At 41.1% G+C, this 18,999-nt stretch overlaps 1 protein-coding gene and 1 long non-coding RNA gene across 6 annotated transcripts in view; one reads left to right on the top strand and one right to left on the bottom strand.

Moving 5' to 3' along the window:
* The window catches only part of ATP2A2 (ATPase sarcoplasmic/endoplasmic reticulum Ca2+ transporting 2), a 48,876-nt gene extending 40,756 nt beyond the window's left edge, over window positions 1-8,120 (bottom strand). For 2 of the 5 annotated variants that reach the window (XM_010302026.2, XM_010302027.2), the window contains exons 1-3: window positions 6,949-7,887; window positions 5,828-5,845; window positions 5,654-5,736 (exon numbers count right to left, since the gene is read on the bottom strand). In XM_010302026.2, the coding sequence (XP_010300328.1) occupies window positions 5,654-5,736; window positions 5,828-5,845; window positions 6,949-7,066 (219 nt within the window). In that variant the 5' untranslated portion in view covers window positions 7,067-7,887. Of the gene's footprint in view, window positions 1-5,653; window positions 5,737-5,827; window positions 5,846-6,944 lie in introns of all 5 variants that reach the window. The other 3 variants (XR_012838117.1, XM_075769452.1, XM_075769451.1) reach the window with 3 other exon arrangements.
* Window positions 8,121-8,425: 305 nt separating this feature from the next.
* Window positions 8,426-18,467, top strand: LOC142604227 (uncharacterized). The gene is made up of 4 exons (XR_012838118.1): window positions 8,426-8,493; window positions 12,382-12,543; window positions 14,117-14,257; window positions 18,409-18,467. It is a non-coding gene; the product is annotated as an uncharacterized LOC142604227 (long non-coding RNA).
* The last annotated feature ends 532 nt before the right edge of the window (window positions 18,468-18,999 follow it).

Here is an 18,999-nt window from a genome sequence, read left to right as displayed (position 1 = left end):
TGGAGAGGTTTACAATGAGAGATCTTTTATTTGACTACTACTCAAAAGGGCCTCACCATATTTCAGCCCTAATCACTTTAAGACCCACATGCAGAACAGCTTAATTTCCAGGTCATTGATCTCAAATGCACTGTTCAGGCAGTATGGTCAATAAGTAAAGTTACCATTTAAGAAGCTTAAAAGAGCAGGGGGGGGAAAAAAAGATAATTGCTCAAGAGAAATGCAAGTCTGAAAAATATAAGGGACATTGATATGGGACTTCTATGTCTTGCTATTAACAGCCAACATAAGCAGCTTAAAGGACAACTCTCATTTAGCATATTTGCTTTAGGGCTGCTAGGGCTTGCAGAAGCCTATTTTAATCAAAGCCTAATGGGGTGGACCTGCAGGACACTAAGCCAAAAAAACACACAATGACAGGCAAATAGCACTTGGTTTTCATGGTTATTTGTTAAAAAAAAAAAAAAGGGGGGGCAGAGGTACTATGCAGAAGTCAACCAGCAATGAAGTGACTACTGACGAAAACAGCTAGAACAGAAGTGTCCTTACAGCTTTTTGCAGTTCTACAAGCATATCTCTATTTTCAGAGCAGTTATGGAGGCAAATTGTCCCAGGTGACTATTTATCATTAAGTAACAAAACCAGAATTAAAGAATGGAAGTTTCAAGATAGAATCCTGTTGCTCAGCAGGCTGTACCTGCTTACCACTAACAGAGGAAAAGCAAACAGTTTGTTGTCAGCAACCTAACCAGGCTGTTTGTTTTTCATTTTGACAATGGTAACTTAGAAGCAAGCTGGGAGAGTAAGATTTCATCCTAGCAAAAACAAGCCGTGCACTAATAAAAGCAGTCCACAGTTTGACATGACCTGCTTTTAAGAGAGCTTTCTTCTCATAGGATACTGCAAATTAAGATTCAGTGTATTTTTGACAAACTGCTGCTCAGAAAACCCTCTTTTAGCTAAAAATTAAGCAGGTGCAAACTATTTTAGTAGTCCTGATACTTGTTCAATATCAGTTATGCTGAACACCAGGAAATACTAAAGAAAAGCCTCCCAATTTTAGTTCTATTATTCAGCAGAGAGGGATTTTTTAATTATTATTATTATTTGCTACCCAAGGAGGGAGGGACACAGACAGACACACCGCAACAAAATGGTTCTTGACCACATATGTAAGTACAAAATTAAGAATTTTACTGGGTTAGCAGATTGTAAGCACCCATCAGATATGCTACTTCGGTTTCTGAAAATAACCACATTCCAGTGTTTAGTGTAGCAATAAGGAAAAAAAGATACATAGCACCCACAGTTTAATTCCTACAAAGTAAACTGGAATCACAATTACTTCTCACAGTTTTATCACCCCTATCCATCAGTTGGTATCTCGGGCGGTATTGAGTAATCTGAGTTTAGCTAAAAACATGCCAGTGTAATGTTCTACAGCAATCCTTATCTTGTGCTGCTACTCACTGCTACTGACCTTAAGAGGTAGCTTTTGGGGTGATTTCAGGGCAATATTGTTACTGGCACATCTTACTTCCTCCAACAGTTTCTCTGCTAACCTTTTAACACAGGTTATACTCATGCTAATTGACAGGCTATAATAATCTTTGGACTAAATCACAATATATTGTTTAATCTGAACATGGGTATCTGCTATTAAGACAGCTTAGGAATCAAAGAAATAATTGGCAAGGAGGGAATGCTCTTAGGATGCTGTATTAATACTTAAGGTTCTGGTAGAGTTTATAGTCTATGCTGTATCTTGTAGAAGAAAATTCACTGCAAGTGACGCAAAGATAAGATTGCATGGTTAAGCGTACGTCACTCTTTAAAGCATATATACTTTACCAAAGAACTATTCTACCTTAGATGCAGAGTTAACATCTTGCAACTTGTCAAAGTCATTTATACAACAAAGCAAGCTGTTCTTTCATGTAAATACTGTAGATCTGAGTACACGTTACACAAGTAGCAAAAATTAAAAGCCATAGTTCATGGAAAATTAAACATCCTCTTACTTGCACCTGGAAAGTCAGGCTATGAAGGCCCTTGAAGTGCTGAGACAGATTACAGGTTTATTTCTGCATAGGCTTCACAGATTTGACAGAACACCAAGACAAGGTCCAAGCCTACACGTAGATCCATTTACTCATCATCAGAAATTATTTTTTTTTTTTTTCAAAAGCCATACATAAGGCCAATAAAAATATTGAAGAAACAACGGTCTAAGAATTTAAGCTGTTCCTAATTAGGCACATCTGCAACAGCAGTTCTGATTCGGAATGTAGGACATAGTATCTACAGCCAACAAACATGCAGCATATGACCCCTACAATCAGCTAGGGTGACACAGATTCAGCTGTTAGTCTGATTTATTTTACTGACACATACCTGACAGGGGGTGTGGGAGTAGAGGACACAAAAGGCACTCTGAACACAGAAGTTTATATTGTATGTAAAAGGGGATGTTTCTGCACAGAAATCCAATGCAGATCTCAATGTTAAAGATACCTTTTTCTGTGCAGTCACATAGTCAGAATCTAGTATGATTTATGATCACAACACAATCACCAGAAAAGCTTCTATGACTCAAACCAATCATCTATATACCATGAAATCCTCTCTCTCATACCTGAATCTTCAACATGTTTTTAATTGATGATGTACAGCTGGTGAAGTCCGCCACTACATTCAACGCCCTAACAGCACCTATGCCTTTCCTGAAAGCACACATTATAAACCTGCTGCCACTAGCATAAAGTACATACTCCATTTGATTGCCAGAAAAAACAAATTCAAATTAGAGAAAGTTTTCAGTGACACACTAAAAAAAAACCTTAAAAAACATTAAGTCAGTGCTGTATATTCATGTCCAAATCCAACACTCAGCCCCCCCCACTAGTAAGTCAAAAGACTTGGGGGCTTTTGGGGTCATTTGGTTTTAAGTCCTTGGTAAGCCACCTTTTCCCATCCTTTGTCATTCAAAAGAAACTACTTATTTGAGCATTTTGATGAAAATTCCCTTTGGGACATACACCAGGCCATGAAATCTTCAGTTAAAAGCTATTTCAAATAGGAGCCATTATCCAACCTTACTTCTGTTGGTACGCTAGACAACATCCATACTTTCTATTCAAGTGCTACAGTTTACAGTCTATCAAACAATAAATCATAGTAAAAGGAGTCACTGAAGTGAGAACAACCAGCACTTCACTAAGTTCCACGGTATGATTCTGTGGGATCTGACACTGCCCCCAAGAAAGCCAGAAGCCTTGACTCATTAAAGAGCAGCTCTCAACAGCATTACTCAACATCCAAAATCAACGCAAATTTAACTGACTCCATTTTAAAGTCTAATTATACATTTCAAGATCTCTTAAGGTACTAGGAGTTTTGCATGCCTTGCAACAGTACAAATGGAAAAACTGAATTTCTAATGCTTGTAAAAGATAACATAATAAACACACTGAAGTTAAGCTCTAGCATTAAGTTGTTCTATTGGAAGAATGACTTAGCATAATTTGTAATCTCAGTATTATGTACAATTCCAGTTTTTAACGTCATATTTTCAAGTGTTCTCATGGAACAATTACTATCCACAAGCCTAACACAGTTACATACTCTATTCAAACACTTTCAGGAACATCAGAATTTAGGTGATGTTAATTACATCCAATTTTTGCAGTAATACAGTCTTTATGTCTACATACTCAGCAGTTCTTTACAGCTACTACAAAAGTGTCTAATATGCTTTCATCAAGAAAAAGTGTTAAAACCTAAGAAAAACAGACAATACCTGATCACCTTCTGAACGGGGAAAAAGCCAGAAACAAATGCAGAGGGGAAGTGTTTTTAAAGTATCAAAGTTTTAATCTATCTAGATTTTTCTTTTACATTTAAGAATACAAAAATCTTTACTATTAACATAAATTTATGGTGGGTATCCGTAACTCCTAAATAGGAGACAGAAAAGGCAGAGCCGCAGCCCAAGGTCATATAACATGCCACTTGCACGGAAGCAGAGAACCCAGATCTATCCCACACTCCATTAGACTACAGTCTCCTCTTAATTAGATACGAAAATTAAACATACTGAAAAAAGAAACTGAATCCACTTACTAATCAAGTTTTCAAAGAGGGGTTGGCAGTGGATGTTATATGACCTCTGTCAGTCTGGTATCATATTTACTCAAGAGTCAGTAATGAAAGCTTAAAGTTTGGTGAATTTGATTTTTCACTTACTTGGTTATAATAAAAACAAATAATATACCTTGGCATGAAAGGCTAACAAAACTTCTGTATTGTCATTTATCTCATGATATGAGAGAAACACTCCTGACTTTTCAGGAACAGAAATACATCCCCTTCTCACCCTCTGGGAGGGGAAAATTGGAAAGGGAAAAAAAAAAAAAAAAAAGCTTTTGAATGACCTGTTTATTCAATTTTCGATAGCCAACCTGATTTCCTCCCCAGAAAACAGAAGGGTAAGATACATTTGTCTCCATGGTCAAGATCAATGCCACCAATCATTGCTCAGCTGGTAAAGGTATATGCATACCAAAACCCAAAGCACTTTGAAAGGTGTCAGCCTGGGGATAGCTGAAGCTTCTCTTGGTGGAGGATCAGCTCCACAATATATACTGCAGCAGCCACAACAGGGCAACCCTTCCCCCATCAAACAGAACAGCTTCAGAGTACATTCTCCTCTGCCCATCCTAATTAGCTTGCCCTTAGCTAAAGAGTCACCACAATTTCCACTCCCCCCAAGAGCTGCTGCATTATTTTTTTTTTTTAAGTAGTTAATTACACCTCCAGGGCAAAGTCTTTTACTTCTACCTAAACAACTGAATATTCTGCACACTTTTGCTTCTGTTGTCCAGCTCCTCAAGACATACAGTCTTCACCTTCCTTCAATACTTAGCCATTGCTCAGTTTTCCAGTTTTTCAGCACACACATACCCTTTACACATTATGTAAAAAGATTGCCTAAGCATGCTTTTTTAAAAAAAAAATTAAGTCAAAAGTGTTCTTGTTCTTTTAATCCTGTATGCAAAGCAAGATGTCCATTTAATGACTGACTATCCAAAGGTCAGTTACCAAATTTGGTCAACAATGGTGCCATCACTGCCGTCATCATTCTTGTCACTGTCAAAAGCAACAACTGTCACCTTGCTATTATCAGGAAGGGAAGGCAACTGGAATATTCGCCATGTAAATTCTATTTACAGTCTGCATTGCATCCAAAAATGTCTTCCAATGATTATACATTGAGCTTGATAACGATTAACTCAAAGGCAAGAAGAATGTCCAGTTAAACACTTACTTACTCAAGGTTAGTTTTCAAAGCCAACAAAAGCATTGGGAAATCCCACCTCAAATAAGTAAACTGGGTTGAATGAGAAGCGCTTTTTAATACCTGTCTAGCGTAGTTACGTACCTATGACTCATGCAATGAAAGATTCCCTGAAATTGTTTTCTAGCATACAAAAACCTCTTCACAAAGCAACTAAGAGACAGCGATTTACTTTGCATCTTATATTTCTACCTTTTGAGAAAGGGAATAACTCCAGTATGTATAGTTCCTATACATTGGAACGTATGTCATTCTGCAATACAGAAGTCTATGAAATAAAAGAGTAATCATACTTACAAAAGATATGCAAGCTGCCAGCAACAAAATTCTAACTAGTAAGTCTTCAAATTGTTCAATCACAAGCTCAAGTAAGGTTTTTCCTGCAACATGTAACAAAGCCATTTAGTTATGCATATTAAAAAAGATAAATTATCAACAAGAATTAGGAGAAAATTTCATGAATGTGCTTACCTTCCTCTGCCGGTAACTCTGTGTGTTGAGGATTTTTCCAGGAAGCATGTCAAAGAAAACAAATCATTGAAGAAACACATTAGAGCATTATAAGGCATCCACCAGAGACTGTTCCTGAATTGTACACTCGACCGGGTTGGATTTGACATACATACTGAAAGCCCCATTAAGGTGCCTCTTTTCATTAGAGCATCTGAACAGGCCCAATAGTTTTGCATTTTAAGACACATACAGGTTAGCTGGAACATGCTAAGGGTTGTAATTCAGCCAAGTCATCACTCCAGCCAGCTGTGGGACTTCTGTTGCTGCACACAAAGGGTCAAAGGCTCGAAATTATTTTCAAACGCTTTCTGACAAAGGTTTTCCTCCACATTCGCTTAAAAAAACACCAACAACCCACCAAACTTGGTTCAAACTATTTCAAATTCTTTCCTCCATTTAAAAAAATATTTTCTTATCTCTGCTCTCCCTTTTATTTCCCCGCAACTAGATTTAGTAATTCAATAGGCACAAAAGCAGCGTTAAAGCTAAAAACCAAACAAACAAAAAAACCCCCACCGTATACCCTTCTCATAGCTTTTCATTTTTTCACAACGGCATCGGAGTTCGAAAGAGACTAGGAAGGCCAAGCAATAAGGATTAAAAAAAAAGACCTTATGGGCTGAATTCTGTGCCACGACTCGAGGGAAGAATGTAAAATAAGGGACAGAAAGGCACTGAAAAGCAGGGAAAAATGAAGGTCAAGGCGGACAAAAAAACCCAAAAAACCACAGCGCTTCATTTCAGAATGGAAGAAGATTTCCCACCGTTAAGGTGAAAGGAAACGGAGGTGACATCCTCCTTCCCAAAGCAGCCCTGTGAGCTTGGGGTATGAAAGAAACCCACGAGGTGGAGTTCAAGTCAGCCATCTTCTCTCCCTCGCTCCTATTCCGGGTCCTGTAAGAGATGCCGGCTTTGCAAATACACGCACGTTAGGCCTTGAAACAGGGCCCCGATAAGGATGAGCGAAAAAGAGAAAGGGGTGGAAAAAGGAGCGGGGTGGTGGTGGGGAAGACGACGAGTGCCAGCGACTGCATCCCCGCGGCGGAGGGAGGTGGGCGGCGTGGGGCCGGTTCACCTACCGTTGGAGCCCCATTTCTCCTTCAGCTTCTTGACTTGCTCCAGGCTGAGCCCAGTGCTTTCGTTGACGCCGAAATAAGCCAAAACTTCCTCCACAGTCTTTGTGTGCGCGTTCTCCATGGCTGGGGCAAGGAGCAGCAAATGGTGCCTCGCCTTTTCCTCCTCCTCAGCGGCGGCGGGCGCGGCGGCGAGCCCCCTCCTCAGCCCCTCGCTTTCTTCCCCACCACCCCCGTGCTATCACCATAGACCCCCTCCCGCAACAGAGAGGAGCCCCCGAGCCCACCTCAGCGCCTCACTCTTCCCGAAGGAGGCGGGAGGGGGAGGAAAAAAATATTGAAAATAAGAATTTTAAAAAAAAAATTATAAAGGAAAAAAGAAGAGAAAACCGCCGGCAAAAAGCCCCCGCCCCCCTCCCACCCCACACGCCCTCCAAAGGGAGCCGAGCCGCCTCTCCGGCGGGGATGAGCAGGGCTTCAGGCGTCCCCCGGCCGGGCGGCTGAGGAGAGGAGAGAGGCGCGGGCCCCCGGAGCCGCTGTCGCCTCAGGGGCGCGGGAGGGCGTGCGGGGGGCTCGGCGGCGCCGGCTGCGCGGCGGGTGCCTACGCGGGGATGGGCCGCGTCCAGGTGGCCGAGCGGCCTCTCCGTTCGCCTCACCGGGCTTCGAACCGCCTCCGCGGAGGGCGATAACGGCACGCCTCACCCCGCTCGCCTCCAGAGACGGGGGGTGGGTGGGGAGAAAAAGGCGCAGTTGCCCCGTTGCCCGCCTCGCCTCCGCCGGGAAGGGTCGGAATCGCCACCCCTCCTCTAGCAGCCCGATCGTCCCCTCGCCGGCCCAGGCCTCTGTCGCCGTCACGGCTTGGGCTCACTCGTTCAGCCCGCCCGCCCCCCGCACCCAGCCTCGCCGCTGGCTCCCGCTCGCTCCGATCACGCACCGGCGGCGGCTGCTCTAATGTAACTTATGGGAGCTGGGCCGCCCGGGCCCCTCTCGCCGCCGCGGCATGTGGACGCCGCTCATTGGCGGGGCGCGCGGCGCGGGGCGGGGAAAGGCGCGGCTCCGCCTGCGGCGCTCTGAGGCGGTGGCAGCGGCGCCTGGCGCGGCCTTGCGTAGCGCGGTCGCCTGCCCGCCCTCGGCTCGGAGGAGGAGGCGGCGGCGGCGGCGGAGGCGAGTGATGCAGGCCTCATGCGGCGGCTGGAGCGCTTCCGCTCCGCCGTGGGAGAGGCCTGCAGGTGGGGTGGCCGCTTTCCCGCCCCCCCTGCCCCGGCGTGAACCGCCGCGGCCGCCCTCTGTCCCGGCCTCAACCCGCGCCTGGTGGCTGAGGGGCAGCGCGCGGCGGCTGAGGGGAGCTCCCCGTCCCCCGAAGCCCGCGCGACAGGCACCTCACCGCAGAGGGTCGGTGCGGAGCTGCTCCGGCGCATATCGTGACAGGAGTGTCAGCCTGCCTGTGGGGGCTGCCCTCGGTTCTGTCGTGACAGAAGCCTCATGCAGCCAAAGGATGAGTGTGGGGCTGCCCCCACCTCTGTTGTGAGAGGATCCTCATCCTGCCATGAGGTGAGAGATGTGAGGGCTGTGTTCCTCCGTGCTAGCACTGAAGGGGTTCGTTCCCCACAGAGGTCCTGCCCCTGCTCTGAGGCCTGCGCTGACACCCCGCAATGCCTTTTGCACAACTTCCCTAATTCCCGTTGCAGCCATTGCCCCGCCAGCATAACAGTGACACGCACACTCAGCTTGCACAGAGATAACGTAAGGAGGTATAAACTGCACAGTGTGATTTCAGTAGCGTGTGTGGTGTGAGATACCAGCTTTCCACAGCACAGTATCTCGGTAACTGACACAGACTCGCAAACCAATATAGAACTCGGAAAACTGACTGATTTAGCCATCCCACCCAATAATTCACAGCAATTTCAATGAACACAATACAAACTGCGAGAGAGATCAGCACCAACGGATATTAATGACACCTGCAATATATACATCATGTATAGCAAACAATTCAGTACACAACATAAATACCTTCCCTTAAAAGCACTTGGTGCCAAACAATGTTCTTGTATATGCATGTGCAAATACAAAAGCTGGTCTCTACATGTGTGCTGGCTTACATAAATGCAGATCCTACATACAATCTGCATATCCATCACTGTTGCAAACCACCCACAGTACCACGCTATAAGAAACTCTGATCTGGAAGGAAAAGATCTTAGTCTTACCTCTGTATTAGCAAAAGGAGTAAGGAGCGGGGACCGCCAATATAAAATTGCAATGTCCTAGGGTATGCGTGGCCCTATATCATTTCTAGCAAAAGTATACCTGCCTTAAAAGAGACTCCTCTGTAACTAGCCAATGTCCAGATAAGGATAACTTGACAGAATGTCTACAATTTTCATGGCAGTTCTGAATAAAAATTCACAAGTTAGATCTGATGATCTAGTTCAGTTATGACAATTACTTATTCCATGCCTTGCCTGTATTAATTTTATCTTGCTTATCAACAGGATTAATCAGCATGGCCAAATGTTGCTTGAACACAGTTATGTTGCTTCTCATACCACTACGTTGCACTGCTCGTATATAGACATACCCTAACTGTTACAGAGGTAAAGAATGTCAACATGGTAGTTTTTTATAGTTTATATAGTTTACATTTCTTACCTATTTTTAATTCTTTTCTTGATGTTGTATGAACACATGATCCTATCATCCCCCAAACCATAACTGAAGTCACAAGGTGCACATGCATCTGAAATTAATACTCTTACAAAACAGTATGTCTTTGAAAACATGCACTAAATGGCAACAAACCCACTGATTGATGCCTGTCACAGGCCCACCTAACCCACACCAAAGTTTTCAGTATCCTCCAACACCCAGGTATGTATGTATGTACCTGTGTCTTCAGACACCTCTGCACGATGGACTCAATGTCAGTCCCCGTATTATGTGTATATGGAACATTTAAAAATACACAATTTTTTACATTCTATACAGAATAACACTAGCTACTTATCTAACATATTTCACTAACAGCACAGTACATCTATATGAGTAGTTTCCTCCTTTTTACCACATTAACGCAGCCGTCGTTATATGTAAGCTTTTTATAAAAATACATTTACCTCAGCAATGTTTTTACACACAAGCATATTTTACTAGCCTTCATATACAAGAGCACCTGTAAAGGACTTGGAAGTCTTGCATTTAATTTTCGTACTATTTTTAAGTATTTTAAATATTGTAAAAGAGCAATACAATTAAGCATCAGTAGTGATTTTCAAAACAAACTGGTATTAGAAAACAACCTGGTTCATATTTCATATTATCTCTCCCCATGATATACTTTATATGTCATTGTTGGTTTCCTTTTTGTGCCTGTTTCCAAAAAGGCTTATGGAAAATTATTTTAAGCATACCAGAACAATGGCATGTGCAATTAGAGTTTGGCAGAGTGTATAATAAAGTAGATATGGTGTCCTTTCAGTCTAACTTGTTAACAGGCGGAAATGCTGCTAGGAAAGTGAACAGAGTTCGCATTTTAGTGAATCTTGGGGAACTCTTGGCATTCTCTGGGATTCACTAGTTCTGCTACAGTTGACAACTCCACTTCCATTGTTTCTCTCTTATCCATTACGAAGAGAGGACTTGAGTCTTCCTCTTTTTTTTTTCCATCTTTTGAACATAGACCCTACCTAAAATCTGGAAAGAACCTGATAACATAGTCCTCTCTCTGTGTTTATTTCTGTCCTGTGTTCTCTTATGTCTCAGTGAATTTTGAGAGAAGAATGACTGAATTAAGGACTGTTCTTCAGGTCTTTCTCTTCCAGAGCAGAATAAACTGCATTTCCTTCATGATTGCTTCCCAGTCTTTCCACAGCTGGGCAACACTGATGCTAGCTGACCAGTGAGGATTTCTTTGCAGGCGATACCCTCCAAATCATTAAAGATCTTCTGACAGCTGCACATTTGAAAAACATTTGCAGACACAATGCTTGGTCTAGACAGCATAGCGCAGAACGATCTACAAATACCCATGTAGATACTGCAGCAGAAGCAGTATCTGCTAATTTTGGCATCACTTGATATCATACAAATTTAGAATTGTGACTTGAAATCAGTGTTATTTCCCATCGCTCTGCAAGGATTCATAAAGTTTCCTATGAAATTCATCTTGTCTCTTAAAGAAGCTGGTTATCTTGACCCAAATAAGAATGATGGCACCTCAGCTCTGCCTTAAGCAGTGCAAGCCTATGAAAGCTTCCAGGCGATTAATACTTCCAGCAGGTGCAGATAGCTTTGCATTCTCCATCTTTAAGGAAGAAGGAAACCGATTTATGTTGCTGCTGCGAAGTGAAGTTGCAGTTTGTTTTTAGAGTGGAATCCCTTAAAGTGGTAGCTTGGAAAGAAACACAACAAAATGGGCCAGCTTTGACCTTGATGAAATTCCATTCACATAATGGAAGTATACCATTCATACATTTGGCCTACTATCTTTTTTCACTGTAATATATTAAAAGAAGCAGCCAACACATCAGGCAGCAGCATTAAAATGATTCCTGTAATGCTTACTAATTGAAGTAAATGGGAATTTGGCCTGAGAGAGGACTGCAGGATGCTTTCCTTCAAATTGCAATAACATTAAGTCACCCCTATTGCTGCAAAGCAGATTCACAGTAGAGTTACTGGTCATAATGTGAATTGTCTCTTGCTGTACACAAAAACACATGTTTTGCATTTCAATTTTTGAAGAAGATTAATAGTTTTTACTGGAGCGAAACACAGCACAGAAGGGCGCTACACAAAATGCCAATGTGTTGAGCCAATACACCTGAATGCTGACCTGCAGTAGCTTCCTATTTCAGGCCTGGATCTCTTTCAGTGGACGTAGACAAAGTTAGACCACTCTGCTTAACTGTGCCAAATTATGTCATGATTTTTGCAGACTGGCTAATTGCCTAATGGGGCTTAGGTTGAGACCACCAAACTCATTGTTCTTATTACCCCAGCTGATTTCAAATGCAAGTCTTCATGAGTGACAGATAGGGGCATTGTTTCTTCCTCCTACAGTACTATTTTATTCCTCTTAAATTATGGTTATTAAAACGTTTCAGCCACTTGAAATCTACTAAGACATATTAAAATACTGCAAAAGTGCTGTATCAAAGTGGAAAGGTTTTAAACCTGCAGTTCTGTCATAGGATAATGCAGTTTAAATATAGTAACTGTTTTTTCCAGTCAGCTTGCTCTTTGATTTCATGGTATTATGTCAAGGGGTTTTTTTCCCCCCTCTCCCCCTTAAGAAGCTTATAGCTTAAACAGCAGAATGCAAAAAAATACTGAGATGAAACAGTTACACAAACCCAGTAGAAAAATCAGTGATAAGAATTTGAATTTTGATAATAAAGGTAATCTGAGTTTGTTCTGAATAATTTTTATTCCTAGGCAATGTGTGTTCTTGTATCAGCAGCAGGTAGAATTTGACTTCCACTGAGACCAAGAGACTGTGAATACAAAGGATAGTTTTGCTGCTGGGAGATTTCTAGAACTGGATCACTGTTCCTGCACAAAGCAGCTGCTTGCTGCCTTGGTAGTGAAAAAGAGATGGTGAGACAGATTCTGATCTCAGTGACAGTAAGTATAAGAGATCACAGTTTGGGTTGGTAGATTTCGTCCTTTATTTCTGTGTCCTGTTGATAGTCACTTGCTTTGTCACCGAAGACTCCATTAGAGTATTTGCCACAGTAATCTCCATTTCCCTGTTTGGAAAAATCTTTCTGTCTATCCTAATGCTGACGTCAATAAGAGATCGAGAAGTATGGGAGAGAGCAACATTGTATCAAAACCAAGATTTATCATGCATATCTGAAAAAATAATTTATCCTTATTTGATGGCCAAGTCATTTCTTTTAAAGGGAAATCAGCTTGACTGCTATCTTAAAAACACACAACAACTTTAGAAATAAAGCACTGGTCAGTGCCCACGAGATTTGAATTCTTATCTCATCCTGACCTGAATTTTCCATCTAATTAAGGTCTAATTCTGATTAATTTGGCAGCTAGCTGCCATTTTTTTCCTATGTAAATATCCCTTGTGTGCTTCTGGATCTCAATTTTGCTCTCTGTAGAAGGGGCTAGGGCTACTACTAAGCGTGTAAGGGGGCTGTGTGGCCAGGCACAAGATTTATAAAATGACAGAGTTTGACGTTTGTAAGGTGTTATAAAATTGCCCTACATTTTATATCTGTAACAAGTTGATGGCTAATTGGGATGTCATAGCTGTGATCATACTAGTACTTACCTGTGGAACTTAATAGTGCAATGAAAGTTGAATTACTTTGCTATAGGACATGGGCCACCACTTCTGAGCAAAGAAGTTGCTTCAGTTTTGAAGCTATCAGTCTGTGGTCTCTGGTATTTAGGAGAACATTACCAGTTCCAAGTTGGACACATAAACACACAGCACAGCCTTGTTTCTTACAGTCTTAAAACTTCAGTTAATTATTTTGGATGGTTTCTTTTTGTGATTCTTGAGTATGTTAGAAACAGAAATGCTAACATGGCATTTAGAGTTTACCTTGGACTCCCTTCAACATGTAATGCACACTGGTTTACGTTAGTCAGGTTCAAGTGAGCTAGCCTGGTACTTAGTGGGCTAATGACAAGTCCTAGAAACTACCAGCTACAAGGTAGGGCAATAATTACTGTAGATTAATAGTACCATTGTATCCGTCTCTAGGGGCACTATAAATTCAAATTGCTTTCCTGCTTCATAGATGTTTGTGGGGACAGAACCAAAGTCTTGTACACTGAAAGCGAAACAGAGTGGATTACACTCATCCACAGTGCTTTGCATGATCCTGTCTGTGATAGGATGGATGAAGGAAAGTATGTTCAAGAAAAGTACACAAATGGCTACACTTTTCATATGTTTGTATTAATCTGTTCATATTCATGTTTATATTCATCTGAGAGCAGCAATGACAACCAGAAAGTAGCTCAGTGATGTCAGTTTTTTATCTTTCCACCTTCTGTTTACTCAGGCTTTATATAGTAAGACTTTTGGTTAAAGTGAACCATCTGAATTACTTGGTTTTAATTTTTTTTTCTTTTGTAATTCTTGACCTATCAGAGTCTGTAATCAAGATGATATAAACAATATATATTTCCTTTTTTTCAGTGGTATAGTACTGTACCGTGAACAGTTCTACCATGCAATGGGTGTCTGTCATTTCATATATTTACTGAATCACAATGAAAAGTCATACTCTGTCTGACTTTTCAAGACTGGAAGGAGGACATCCAGATGCACTCCATGTAGGTGAGTAGCTATAATGTAAGATTGAAAAGCTTTTCTTACTCATGGAGATTACTTCATTTTCAGCCATTGTTTGGGACTAATGGCACATGACTACCACTTTTATTAGACTTGTGACACTTTGTGATATGACACAAGCTGAAGTTACTTTCTGTGTTTCTTGTGGAGGATTTCCTCCAAACTTATAGATAGTTATTAGTAACATATTGAAGTAACACACTGCAGTTTTCAGACATTTCATTGGTTATGTGGTGTAAATTTTTTTTATGTTGAATTTTTTTCTCTTTCATGAAATAAGACAAAATGAGGGACAGAAACCAAATGCTTTGTTTGGTTTACCAATTAAATCCTTCCAGTCTGATACATCAGAAGTCTGTGCAACCCACAATCCACGTCTTGTTTTTTTTAAAGCAATATTTCTGTGTTAAGATTAATGGGTGCAATTACACTGTGTCACCTTCCCCTACCTTTCATAAGGTCTTCACACCTGCTTCCTAACATGGGCTGTTCAGGAGGAAAAGAAAAACTGCTGGACTGCCTTCAGTCTCTTTTTATGTGACTCTAAACAAATCTGAACATATTTTCCTTTAGTGGAATAAATGCTATATTGATCTTCTATGTTTCTGCTTCCTCACTTCATTTCTACAATTCAATACAATCTATATAGATATTTCACAAAAATGATAGACTTTCAAAGGGGCTTTAACCTCCCAAATTACCCATGGCAATTTTTGGTCACTCACAGAACAAAAATTCTTACAATTAATCTGTCAGAGCTCAAGGCTTCCAGTATAAGAGATCTGGTTTTCTCTGTTGTTTATGCATAGATTTCTTATATGTCAATGACGTTGCATGGGAAGTCAAATTACCCTGACCTACAATACTTGTTCTATTTCAAGGTTCTGTGTTTCTAAAAGATTGTTTGACTCCTGGGTGGTTTGGGGTTTTTTTTCCTCAGTTCTGTTAGAAAAAGAAAACCTCTCCTGAGTCATGTTTTAAAAATACTGTTAAGCTCTTAAAGCTGCTTCTGCTCCTATGTCACAAAGCATTATTGAAAAGATACTCATTTTTACCACCTACAATGGCTCAGATGGAGAACTTACTTAGAGAATTCTTTTCCACTCCCATGTTGAAACTATGCCAGCAGCATTCTTGTTCCTAGAAGTGCACTACAATGATCTTCCTGCTATGTGCAGGTTGGTCTTTTTATGAGAACAATGCTATCGAGCTTATAATTCAATATTAATAACATCAACAAACATTATTATTATTGATAGTAGTGCTGATACTGTGATTACTATTACTTGATTAATAATTTGCATTTGCAACTTCTTCTAATCAAGGATCTCAAGCATTTCATAAACCTTAATGAAAATTATATTATACAATATCCTTGAGAGAACAGTAAGTATTATCATTCTCGTTTCACAAAAAAGGGAGCTGAGGTTCAAAGTCATAGTTACACAGTCTATGGCAGAACTAGAAATAGAAATAGTCTCCTGGCTCCCAGTCCTGTTTCTTCTGCAGTCACCCTAAATAGTTTCTAGTGTAGTTTTGTAAGACATTTATCACATGATTTTCAAAAATCTTGTCCTCTTTGTTAAGGAAAACTAAAAAAAAAAAAAATTTAAAAAAATATTAAGAAGTGATAAAAAAAGGAGAGTACCTAATTTTTGAATGAGGTTGCTGAAATGATTCTAGCTGTTTCATGGGCAATGCCATCCAGGCTTCATGAGTTAATCCTGACCCTAACTACACCTAAAATAGATATCTTTGCCTCCAGCTAATCAACAGGCTTACTAAGATTGCCTAAATAATTTATGTATAACCAACTAGTGGAAACTAGATCTTCTGTGATTTCCCTAGATACATATTCTGCATGTATCATGTATATCCTTGCCTATTTCTGATATTCATTTGAAATTCAGTTGGGACATTTCAGAACACTTTTGTACTCCAGCTGTATAGCTCTAAGAAAAAGCCAGCTGGAGACATAATATAGTATCTTTGAACTGGGCAAAATAATGTTTTAAATCCAAGTGCATAGTAGATGAAGATTCTGAATTTTCTGTTAATGAACAGTGGACTAGAATTAAAAAAAACAAACCGCAGGTCTAACACTGGCCCATGTGGATAAGCATTTTGTCTCTCTGTGCCCCATTTGTACAATAAAAATAATGGTATTTAGCAACAACATTCAAAGACAATATAGTGATATGCAGACAAACAGTTAAATATGAGGCATGAGAGGATGATTAAATAAAATGAAAAATGAAATAATCTAATTTTCTTGTTTATAGCACAGAATATGTGAAAAACATACAGTACCAAGTTGTGCTTTTTGGACACATTTGCATAATGTTGCCTTCAATGGCGTAGTGAAATGAAGCTTGGATTAACACTCACTTCACTGTGGAGAAAACAGATTTTCTTTTCCAGCGTCTGCAAACAGAAAGCAAAAGCTTTAGCAGACATTGTCCTACCTTGTTCTGACTGCAAATTCAAGAATCTGTTTCACACCTGTAGCTGAAATGGAAGGTACAGAACAAACTGTATATCTGGAATTCATAACTTTTATCCAGAATTCACAACAGGAAAATACATTCTGTCTCTTTTGAATAGCAACTGCTAAAAGACTATTCTTGCTCACATATGCTCCACTGTGCCAGGAATGCTTTGGACTATTTACTGTACTTGTTGAGACTAACTGCAAAATTAGGGCCAGGTTGTAGCTTTAATCAGCCATGTAGGAAGTAGAGGAGGTACTCTAGGAATAACTAGAGAACTGGGCAAAGAGGAACCATATGAAATTCAGCAACGGCAAGTGTAGGGTCCTGGACCTAGGGAAGAACAACCTGGACACCAGTACGGGTTGACCTGCTGGGAAGAAGCACTGCGGAGAAGGACCTGGGAGTCCCGGTGGACAACAAGCTCTCCATGAGCCAGCAATGTGCCCTTGTGGCCAAGGCGGCCAATGGTGTCCTGGAGCACATTAAGAAGAGTGTGGCCAGCAGGTCAACGGAGGTTATCCTCCCCCTCTACTCTGCCCTGGTGAGGCCACATCTGGAACATTGTGTTCAGTTCTGGGCTCCCCGGTTCAAGAAAGACAGGGAACTACTGGAGAGAGTCCAGAGGAGGGCTACAAAGATGATTGAGAGACTGGAGCATTTCTCTTATGAGGAAAGGCTGAGAGAGCTGGGTCTGTTTAGCCTAGAGAAGAGAAGACTGAGAGGGGATCTTATAAACGCTTATAAATATCTAAAGGGTGGATGTCTAGAGGAAGGGGCCAGACTCTTCTCATGGTGCCCAGTGACAGGACAAGGGGAAATGGGCACAAACTGGAACACAGGAAGTTCCATCTGAATACGAGGAAAAACTTTGAGGATGACTGAGCACTGGAATAGGTTGCCCAGAGAGGCTGTGGCGTCTCCTTCTCTGGAGATATTCAAAACCCGCCTGGACACAATCCTGTGCAACATGCTCTAAGTGATCCTGCTCTAGCAGGAGGGTTGGACTAGATGATCTCTAGGGGTCCCTTCCAACCCCTACCAATCTGTAAATCTGTGAATCTGTGAATTTAGGTGTGGCAGCCAGAAATTTTGCAGCAGTCACTGAAAGAATACAGCAAGCATTGTTGCTGCCCCACATTGGCTCAGCTGTACTGGTCAGTGCTGCCTTCATCTGGGGAGTTTATGACAGCACTGAACTCAAACAATGCTTGTGTAGCTCTTTATACCTGTTCAAAAGGAATGTGAAGCACATATCATATCATTTTACATGCACCTCTACCTCCCCATGCTATTTTTATCAATCCAATAATGCCCATCTATTCTTACAGTTAGCAATGTCACCATGTTCCTCATATTTCTGTCATCGCATATTCCATCTCTGCACAATTTAAATTCCTTCAGGCCTAAGCCTCAGGGCAGTATGTTGAGTTCATGTACTGTTCCAAATGTGAACTTGATTACCTTGCACATATAAGAGTTTTCACTTTTCAAATGTCACAGAAAAGACCAAGAAGAAAGACAAATGAAAATCTCATTGAGAATGGTAAAGACATGAATTGTTTCTGGCCTGTATTCATGCAGCACCTGTTTATGACAACTGTAGGAAGGGATAAGAAGATTTGCTAATTCATATTTTCTGTGCAGAGCTCCATGCTGCTCTGCAAAGCTGGAAGATCTCCACTGCTTAGACTGACCTTTAAAGGCAAGTACCACTTTTTTCCACGCTCACCAAGTCATGGTAATTGAGCAGGTATTCTGTCAAAGCCTGTGTATGCTCATTGTCCATAAGAAAACTTGGAGCATTCAATATCCTTATATGTTGAGACAACTTTAGGGTGGTTCGACATCGTGACACCTGTTAAGGCCTCAGAATACTAAAATCGGACATTTCATAGCATTTTGTGCTGAATATGATGTGCTGGAGCCATTAACAACTTCTATTGCTTCTATGCTTCTTTCTGTACAGACGTCTTGGCTGATGGGAAAGAGAGACCTCTATCTTTCCGTGTGGCTAGGCATGTGTGAACTCATCTCAACTGTTGCTAAGTGCTATGTCCAACATTTTAATTAAATCCCTTATCTTCTATACATTTACAATTTTTACTTGAAAAGCTGTATTCGCCACCTGAAACCATTACTTTCCAGTTAATCCTTTTGTTTGATTCTGGCTGACACATATGAGTTTGCCATTTGTTACTGTTTCTGTACATTTTAATTCCTTCTGAATCATCCACA

Source organism: Balearica regulorum, chromosome 17, assembly GCF_011004875.1.
Source record: "Balearica regulorum gibbericeps isolate bBalReg1 chromosome 17, bBalReg1.pri, whole genome shotgun sequence".
NCBI lineage: Eukaryota > Metazoa > Chordata > Aves > Gruiformes > Gruidae > Balearica > Balearica regulorum.
Note: the sequence above shows the minus strand (reverse complement) of the source record. Positions and strands in the feature narration are given on the sequence as shown.